Source organism: Ochotona princeps, chromosome 19 (genome assembly GCF_030435755.1).
Source record: "Ochotona princeps isolate mOchPri1 chromosome 19, mOchPri1.hap1, whole genome shotgun sequence".
NCBI classification, from domain to species: domain Eukaryota; kingdom Metazoa; phylum Chordata; class Mammalia; order Lagomorpha; family Ochotonidae; genus Ochotona; species Ochotona princeps.
Window position 1 is genome coordinate 31663280 of NC_080850.1, and position 9363 is coordinate 31672642.

Here is a 9363-nt window from a genome sequence, read left to right on the forward strand (position 1 = left end):
TTTGTGGGGCGCAAGTATCTCCAGGCCTTGTCCCTGTGTGTGTGCTCAGGGTGTGAGTGACCAGGGAACAAGGGGTGTGGCTGGGTGTCCCCAGCCCCCTGGGGAGCGCTGGGTGCCAAGGGAGGGGAGGGAAGTATTGAGGAGTTGCAGAGGCCTGGAACTAGTCAAACGGCTTTGGAAGCACTGAGAAGCCGGAGCCAAGAAGGAAAGGAGGGACTTAGAGCTGTGCCATAAAGCTGTTGCCCAGCTGGAGAGCGGTGCTGCCCATGGGGCCTTGGCGCACGACCTGGCCATGGGCACAGCGACCCAGAAGTAGGTGGGCCTGAAGCTGGCTGGAGGGGCAGGGGGTGCAAGAGCCCAGAAGAAGGCTAATCTGCGACCTGAGGCACAGCGTGCAGCAGCTGAGGCACTTGGATTCCTCCACCTCTGTCCGTTTGCCCCTTCCCTGGTTGGCCCTCAGACTGGGGCTTGACCTGTGGAGCAGGAACCCAGGCTGGGCACTGGCCTGGCTTCCAAGGAGCTGTGACACAGGCCCCTGTGTTATTTGACACTGGGTCCCAATAACTACAGTCCCAGCTGGGAGGGAAAAGGAATCCGAGGGGCATCCGTGAGTTGACATAGGCCACCGGCCAGACAGCTCCACCTACTGAGGCCTCTCTGCTGCTGGACTCAAGAGGACAGTGCATTGGAGGACTCTGTTTTTTGAACCTGGCTGAACCTGGCTGAACCTGGCTGTGTAGGTGGCCTCGGTAGGGCCAAGTTTCTGATATCAGTTTCCCAGCTCCCTAGGACAATGCTTATGTGTTCTCAGCAGGATGCCCACCCCTCAATCAGAATGGTTATGATGATGAAAACAGTGATTAGCCTCTTCATAACTGAAAAGGGCCCCGGGCAGGGTGTGCAAAATCAGCACCTAATGCCACTCCCCTGGCTGCTGTCACCTCACCCAGGGCTTGGCAAGCAGACAAGACTGTTCCCTCCTCACCCCTTCGACTCTGGCCCTATCATGGAAAACAAGAGCAGGTCTCGTGCCCACGTTGGGGCCAGGAAGGAAGGGCTCCGAAGACACATGTGGCTGAGGCCTCCACAGCCATAGTTAATACCTCACTTTGCCTGGGTCCCCCTTTCGCAATCCAGAGCTGCGGACCTGGTTACAGATTTACTTTGAACAATGTCTGATGTGTGGAGTAAAGTCCTCCTCAGCCTCTGTAAAGTCATCCCTCCCTCCCAGGAGCTGCTCAAACCAGCGCTCCAGACATGAGGGCCCAGCAGGACTCCGAGGGTCAGCCACAGTCACAGGTGCTGGGAAAGGGGGCGGGAAGGGGAGGGGGCTGGAGGGCAGGTCAGGCCTCCCTGGGAGGGCAGAAAAAGGACTGATGAACTTGATAGAGAGTGACCATCTGGAACTGAGTGTGGTAACTGGGAGTTGCGAGGAGTAGGGTGGGGGAAAACTTGTGTGTGAAGGGGGGTGAGGGTGAAGGAGCCCCACCTTCTGGATTGGCTTACTCCAGCTGGTGGGGGCAGTATGGCCCCCAAGCTCCCTGGAGATACCCCAAGGACCCCCAAGGGGCAGAAGTGGGACCAGGGTGAGCTTCTTTTCAGTCTTGAGGCCCCTGAGCCCCCTCTCCTGGTACCCCCAGACCCAAGTCTAATTTACAGTCCTGCGCCTTGGCTAGAAAGGCCTGGCCCTAAGGGGAGCTAGCACAGTGGACACATCCCTGCAGGAGTCTATGTGAGACGGGAGCCAGGAAAACCCAGGCTGCCTGACAATAGAGGAGCCCATGAACATTGGGACAGGGTGGAGGAGAGAGGCAAGGAAACAGGGCAGAGAGAGGAGGAATCTCAGGCTAAGCTGCAGACAGGGCCCTCAAGCACAGCCCCTTCCCCAAATGTGGGCAGAATGGGTTTTGCCTAGCCCTATCCCTCCACCCTCATCTACTTCCCTCTGCTGTCCCCAGCATGCAACCCTGAGCTCCACAGAGGCTCAACCCAGGGAGCCCCCCATGGCTCTGCCCACACAGCCCAAGTCTGACATGTTGTACAAGATTGAGGACACGCCGCCTTGGTACCTGTGCATTCTTCTGGGCTTCCAGGTGGGCCAACCCCCCACTGTCGTGTATCTCCCCATCCTACTGGGCCCACACACACATTTCCCCCATCCCCACCGCCCCCAACCCAGCCTGGTCCAGCCTCATCCTGGTCCAAAAGCTTATCTTGGCCAACAGGAAGTGTAGCCCCTAACCTGAGGTCAACGAAGTGTAGCCCCCTGAGCAGTGGTGGGAAAGGTTGCATGGGGCCTGAGAGCATGGGACTATTGCCAGGCAGGTGAACCCGCCCCTGGAAGCCACAGCTGTAACAGGGGGAAGGGAGGGCGGTTAATGGCCCCAGAGAGAGAGAGGTGAGTGGTGTCCTCGAGGGGAATGCCTCGCGGGGGTCCTCAGTCCTGTGTGAACACGTGGCAGAGGAGCCCAGTTTCCACGGAGTTGGCAGGACCTGCCTCATGGCCTGCACGCTCTGCCTCTGCCCAGCATTATCTGACCTGCTTCAGTGGCACCATCGCCGTGCCCTTCCTCCTGGCCGAGGCAATGTGCGTGGGTCAGGACCAGCACATGGTCAGTCAACTCATCGGCACCATCTTCGTGTGCGTGGGCATCACCACCCTTGTGCAGACCACGCTGGGCATCCGGTGAGTGCCCACCCCCATGCACACATATACACACGCGCACGCTCTGTATGCTATGTTGCTGCAGGGCCAACTGGGCCCTCCTCTGGGATGGAAGAACCGTGTTGCCTCCTCCCTGCTCCTTCCCCGGGGGGAGGCTCCCTGGCCAGCAGGGTCCTGCCCTGGATCCCTCAATTTAGTGGTCTGCCTGGACACTTGCTCAGAATGAACTGTCTGTGGGTTTCAGTGACTTTTCCCTGGTGCTCTAAACACACACCTGCACCCACTTCCTGTCCTAATGACAGGGACAGCAGCCCCAGGCCTGTGTGGAGCATGGGGCACTCCTGCCTGGGCCTCTGTGACCTACCTCTATTTCATCCCAATCCCTGTTCTTCCTGTTATCTCCCACCTCTCTCCAACCCTCCTCTCAACTTGCAGGCTGCCGCTGTTCCAGGCCAGTGCCCTTGCGTTTCTGGTTCCAGCCCAAGCCATTCTATCCCTGGACAAATGGAAATGTCCCTCAGAAGGTGGGCACCCGGCTGGGGTCTGTGCTGGAGTAGAGGGGAGGCTTCCAGTGGTGATGGTGTGGTGGGGAGTCAGCTGCCTTGAGCTCAGGCCTGGGATGCTTGGTGGCCAGCATCTCTCGTTACGGATCTGTTGTGAGGGTCCCTGTCTCTGCCCGCAGAGGAGATCTATGGGAACTGGAGTCTGCCACTGAACACCTCTCACATCTGGCAGCCACGCATTCGAGAGGTGGGTTTGTACATTGGGCAGAAGAGGCCAGTCCTGCAGAAGGGAGTTAGAAGAGAGTGAGGGTCACTACGAAGTTGGGGGATTCAAGAATGCTATCTGGAAGCCCCCATCCTGCTGCTGGCCAGTTCCTGGCCTTTGCTAGGTGATACACTGTTCTGATTTTTGCCCTTTCAGATCCAAGGAGCAATCATGGTGTCCAGCTTGGTGGAGGTGGTGATCGGATTGCTGGGACTGCCTGGGGCCCTACTCAGCTACATTGGGCCTCTCACGGTCACCCCTACTATCTCCCTCATTGGCCTCTCGGTCTTCCAAACTGCTGGTGACCGAGCTGGCTCCCACTGGGGCATCTCAGCTTGGTGAGCCGGGCACCAGGCCTGACCCCTGCCCAGCCCCAGGCCCCGTTCCCACACCCTCTTCATGCCCTGCCACAGCCTCACCGACTGCCGCCTCCTGCTTGTGCCTCTGCCCCTCCAGCGCCATTCTCCTGATCATCCTCTTCTCCCAGTACCTGCGCAATGTCAGTTTCCTGCTGCCCATCTACCGCTGGGGCAAGGGCATCACTGTCTACCGCATCCAGATCTTCAAGATGTTCCCAGTAAGGAACTGGCAGGCAGCTCAGGACGAGACTAGGGCAGAGGCTGGACCAGGGCCAAGGTGGGGGCAAGGAAAAGGATGGCATGGGAAGGCAAGCCAGGTAGAGGGGACCAAGAACTGAGGTTCAGCTGGGGCCAGGCTGCAGGTAGGAGTGGTGGCGCCTGGCCTGAGATGCCCTGTGCCTCCTGTGTGCTCCCTGCGTTCCTTCAGATCGTGCTGGCCATCATGACTGTGTGGTTGCTATGCTACATCCTCACCCTGACGAATGTGCTGCCTGCAGACTCCTCAGCCTATGGCTTCCAGGCACGCACCGATGCCCGTGGGGACATCATGGCCATTGCACCCTGGATCCGCGTCCCCTACCCTTGTGAGCCACCCCCTGGGGATACTCTGCCTTGCTCCAAGACTCCCTGGGAGCCAAATGTTCCCAAAGTGTCCAGCAGAGCTGTGCGGCTCCAAGCTACTCCTGCCCGTCGTCTCCCAGGGCTGTGTGCTACCCCACTCAGCTAGAGATCCTACTCAGGTAATGTCCTGCCCACCATAGCTGCCTCTCTGTGTCTCCCTTGACCCCAGGTCAGTGGGGCCTGCCCACGGTGACTGCGGCTGCTGTGTTGGGGATGTTCAGTGCCACCTTGGCAGGCATCATTGAGTCCATTGGAGATTACTACGCCTGTGCCCGGCTGGCTGGTGCGCCACCCCCTCCTGTGCATGCTATCAACAGGTGTGCCCGCCTGGCTGCCTCCCTATCTGATGTTCTCGATGGGGCAAATTATGGAGGGGGTGGAGACTGGGACAGGTGGTGAGCACTGCCCAGGCCTTGGTTCTGTGCTTGTACAGGGGGGTGCATTCCTCACTCCCTTTCAGCTGGAAACAGCTGAGGGGTGTGGTGAGTGCCCCCAGCCTAATCTGGCCTCAAAGCAGCTGCTATGAGCTGCTGATCAACTCCCTGAACTCAGAGATGAGGAAGGGAGGGAAGTGGGTGGCCAGGACAGGGCCAGGCTCTGGGACCTGCACTCCTGCCTGCCAAACCTCCTTCTGTGGCTCTGCCGGAAGGTCACAGGAGAGGATGACAGGAGGTCAGGGACTGGGGAAGGGAGCCGACCTGCTGCCTACTCATGCTTCTCTTGCAGGGGTATCTTCACCGAAGGCATCTGCTGCATTATCGCGGGGCTGCTGGGCACAGGCAACGGGTCCACTTCATCCAGCCCCAACATTGGCGTTCTGGGGATTACCAAGGTACAGCCATGAGGTGGGCCGCAGTGCCTGGTCCCAGTCTAGCTCACCCTGTCTTGGGGGGCGAGGGGGGTGAGCGGAGGAGCGGTGGGGAAGAGGGCGTCTGGCCCCTGTATTTAGGGCTGGGTTTTTTTCTTTTTTCTTTTTTTTTTTTTTAGAAGATTTATTTACTTTCATTACAAAGTCAGATATACAGAGAGGAGGAGAGACAGAGGAAGATCTTCCATCCGATGATTCACTCCCCAAGTGAGCCGCAACAGGCCGATGCGCGCCGATCCGAAGCTGGGAACCAGGAGCCTCTTCTGGGTCTCCCACGCGGGTGCAGGGTCCCAAAGCTTTGGACTGTCCTCGACTGCTTTCCCAGGCCACAAGCAGGGAGCTGGATGGGAAGTGGAGCTGCCAGGATTAGAACCGGCGCCCATATGGGATCCCGGGACGTGCAACGCGGCTGGGCCCAGGGCAGGGTTTTTTTCAAGGCTCTAGCTCCACCCCTTGCTCCCCTCCTCAGGTGGGCAGCCGGCGCGTGGTGCAGTTCGGTGCGGGTATCATGCTGATCTTGGGAGTCGTGGGCAAGTTCACGGCCCTCTTCGCCTCACTCCCTGACCCCATTCTAGGGGGTATGTTTTGCACCCTCTTTGGTGAGTGCTGGGCGCGGGACGCGGCGCGGAAGAGAGGGAGGGACGGGCCCTCTAGCCACACAGCGCTCCTAGCGGCTGTCCTGTGTCCGCAGGCATGATTACGGCCGTGGGCCTGTCCAACCTGCAGTTCGTGGACCTGAACTCCTCCCGAAACCTTTTCGTGCTCGGATTTCCTATATTCTTCGGACTCATGCTGCCCAATTACCTGGATTCCCATCCAGGAGCCATCAACACAGGTGTGTGTCTCTATTCACTGTCTGCAGAATCAAGGTGGGGTCCACCCAGTTGCACGAGGCCAGCAGCCAAGGAGTTGGCTGGGCTTGTGCACGGCTGTTGTGCTCTTCTGGGATTTGGATCCACAGTTGGGAGTTACACAGGTAGAGGTAGGCCTGAACGCCAGGGCCTGCAGTGGCAGCACTAACCAAGGGAATCAGTAGGGCACATAGGTGGGCAGCCCAAGTCCTGCTCTCCAGATGGGCCTGGGACACCCATCAGCCCGTGGCCTCTCCACAGGTGTTCCCGAAGTGGACCAGATTCTCACCGTGCTACTGACCACTGAGATGTTTGTGGGAGGATGCCTTGCCTTCATACTGGACAATACGGTGCCAGGTAACGGGTCAGTTCTGGTGGCAAGGGGCGTGGAGCTGGTGCAGCCTAGAACCAGCCTGGACCCCCCACGCACTCCACCTAATGGTCAGGGATGGAGCTGTGGCCAGGTCCCCCGGTGACACAGGCCCTGGCGGGAGAGAGAGAGGCCCAGACAAGGCTGGAGTTCTTAAAGGGTTAGGGTCCCCTGTTGCTGTCTCGCAGTAAGCTGGAGGGAAATGCCCCATATCTATTGGTAAAAGCCACTCTACAGGGCAGTGGCGTTCCACGTGGGCTAGCACAAGGGCCTGCAGCGCTTCACTTTGGTATCAGCAATCTTTGCAAGGACCACGGAGGGTAATCTGTGGAGTTCCAAAGACCCCTCTTGCTTGCCTAGCAGGGCACTTCAAAAAGTTCATGCAAACCAGCATTTTTAAAAAAGCAAGTTTATCTTGGTGTAAAATATTGAAATTCATCATTTTTTTCTCCCTCTAACACATTTTCCATGAAAATCTTTTTGAAGATCTCTGGTGTATGTGCCAAATAAGCATTGGCATATAAAGCAAAGTGTTATCAGGTGTTCTAATATTTGTGAAACATCTACTATGGGCCAGGTATGGAGCCAAGTGTCTAAAATGTTGCAAATCTGGATCTGTAACATCTACCTTAGACAGCGTATTTGAGAACCACTGCTCCCCACTGCCTGTGTGGGGGAGGGGGAGCGGCTGGAGAAGGTTCCAGGGAGATGGAGGTCCATGGCTGCAACTAGACACAATGGATGGTAGGGGCAAAGTGGCAGCCCTGCATGCCCAGCCATTCAGTGGCTCAGGTACAGTCACAGTCCTGCCTGCACCCACTCTGAATGCCCTCAAGTATTCAGCTTAGGAGTCCAAGGCTGCGCACAGCTGTGAGGGTGGGACAGAGAGGTGGGGGGAGGTCGGGACTGCAGGGGATTTTAGGTAGGACTTCGAGGAGGGAGTTTGGGGTAGCAGCTGTCCTTTGGATAAATGAGTGCTGAACCACAGTTCTCAGTCATTTCCCTTTAGAGGTAGCTGGGATGCAGTCTGGAGCAGCTGTAAACTTTATGATGATAAAGTGGGAAAGGCCATCTGGTGGGAGCTATACATGATCCCCTGAAGGCTGTGACCTATTTGGGTCTCGTCACACCCCTATCCTTCAGCTCAGCCGAGCATCAGCCAGCAGGGTGTGCAGGAGCTATAGAAAATGCACATAATCTTCAAGGACTCCAGCTCATCTGACTGCCACCCCGTGGAAATCCCTTTCCCCACCAGACCTTGAGCATGTCATGGCCTGTCAACCCCACTTCTTTTGAGAACCTCTCCCTTACCCCTCTACCTCCCTAACAGAGAATCCTATTTGTCAGCATTATTTGGTGTATCCTTAGCCCTAAAGAGTGACTTTCCCAGCATCCAGATTCACTTGGAATTATTGTCCTTTTGGTTCTTCTTCTTGATAAAGGTTTGTGTAACAGAGTCTATATGCCCTTCTGGAGAAGTTTTGGAGAAATGAAATACAATTAAGGTGCTTAGCATAGAGCTTGGCACACCAATTATGAAGGAAACTGACTAGTATTCCTGAGGGTCCCTGGAGCCCTGGCAATGTTAGGCACTCAGAAATTGCACAGTCATCACTTTTTAGGACTAGGTTGTACTTAAGACACTTCCTTCCAGAATGGTGCCTGAGGATGAAAGAGGTAGAGGTTTGCTGGCTCGCTAATGACCCCTTTGTCCTTTTCCAGGGAGCCCAGAGGAACGAGGTCTGATCCAGTGGAAGGCTGGGGCCCATGACAGTAGTGAGACATCTGCCAGCCTCAAGAGCTACAACTTTCCTTTTGGGATGGGAACGCTGAAAAGAGTTACTTTTTTGAGATACATTCCTATCTGCCCCTTCTTCAAAGGATTTTCTTCAAAGTCTAAAGATAAGCCTTCACTTCCAGAAGACACTCCAGAAAACACAGAAAGTAGATCTGTGTGCACCAAAGTCTGAAAAAAACTACTTCCAGAAAAGGTAGGATGTGTCTGTGATTTCTGTTTGAGGATTAAAGAACCAAAACATTCTTAATGCTTTAACCAAAGAAAGCCTGAATGACTCCACATTTGTGACCTGTGGAGTTTCCTACATGGGAAGGTGGGCTGTGTGAAAAGCCAATGTTTGGGCTCTGGGGTTGGGGGGTGCGAACTCCCTTAACATTTTACAGTAAGAACAGAGCCTTCTGACTGGTGTGGGCACCAAGAGTTGTAAACAGGCTGAAATACTCCTCCCTTCTGTCTTTCAGGTCCCCCTTGGCAGAACCTAGGCCAGCAGGAGGCCCTGACCTAGTCACTGCAGCGAGGGGCAGCCTGAGCCTTGCACTCCAGTACACTAAGACAAGTGCTGCTTTGCTAGGACATAGTACAAGTTGGGAAGTGCTGACACAGCAAAAATCCTCTCTCATATGCTGCCTTGTTTCAATAGTGTTTGTAACATTAAAACCTCTAAAACAGGATGGATGGCTTGTTACCTTAAATTGAAACCAGTACAGGTCCCATTCGTCCCTGGGGTTTCTTCACGTGTGGGGAGCTGAGGCTCTGAAACCTTCCCTCTCCATCGGGAATACATTAGCCTGGCTTCCCTATTAAAACACTGGGGTTGTTTCCATGTGACCCTTTCCTCACAAAATGCAAACCAAGAGCTTGACCTAGACTCTGTAATGGTCATAACCACAACCACTTCCAGAGGACGTTCTGTGTGCCAGGACCACAGTAGGTGCTTGGTGGGCGTTAACCCAGCTCGCAATCCAAAGATCTAGATTACATGTGGAGTAGTCCTCTTAGGCAACACTAGTGACCATTAAATATTTCAGTTTCTGGAATTTTGGAATATTTATGTGGACTTTAA

At 55.6% G+C, this 9363-nt stretch overlaps 2 protein-coding genes across 3 annotated transcripts in view; both read left to right on the forward strand.

Annotated features, from left to right (window-relative positions):
* Positions 1 to 9363, forward strand: part of LOC101519929 (stimulator of interferon genes protein) — a 118730-nt gene that overhangs the window by 91391 nt on the left and 17976 nt on the right. The window lies entirely within an intron of this gene.
* On the forward strand, positions 455 to 8534 carry SLC23A1 (solute carrier family 23 member 1). 2 transcript variants are annotated; one of them, XM_058677794.1, is made up of 14 exons: positions 455 to 1299; positions 1959 to 2093; positions 2529 to 2686; positions 3101 to 3189; positions 3348 to 3415; positions 3590 to 3771; positions 3890 to 4010; positions 4220 to 4376; positions 4583 to 4730; positions 5140 to 5245; positions 5751 to 5880; positions 5973 to 6116; positions 6394 to 6489; positions 8225 to 8534. In XM_058677794.1, exons 1-14 carry the CDS (start codon positions 1258 to 1260, stop codon positions 8470 to 8472), a joined length of 1824 nt encoding a protein of 607 aa, XP_058533777.1. In that variant the 5' UTR covers positions 455 to 1257; the 3' UTR covers positions 8473 to 8534. The 2 variants fall into 2 exon arrangements, with proteins under 2 accessions (XP_058533777.1, XP_004586522.2); XM_004586465.3 differs by lacking the exon at positions 455 to 1299 and having other exon boundaries at positions 1483 to 2093.

Coding starts and splice junctions, on each gene's coding strand:
- SLC23A1 (XM_004586465.3), top strand. CDS start 1,782: ATGAACATTGGGACAGGGTGGAGGAGAGAGGCAAGGAAACAGGGCAGA. Junction 3,772..3,889: donor CACTGGGGCATCTCAGCTTG/GTGAGCCGGGCA, acceptor CTGCCCCTCCAG/CGCCATTCTCCTGATCATCC. Junction 4,377..4,582: donor GATCCGCGTCCCCTACCCTT/GTGAGCCACCCC, acceptor CCTTGACCCCAG/GTCAGTGGGGCCTGCCCACG.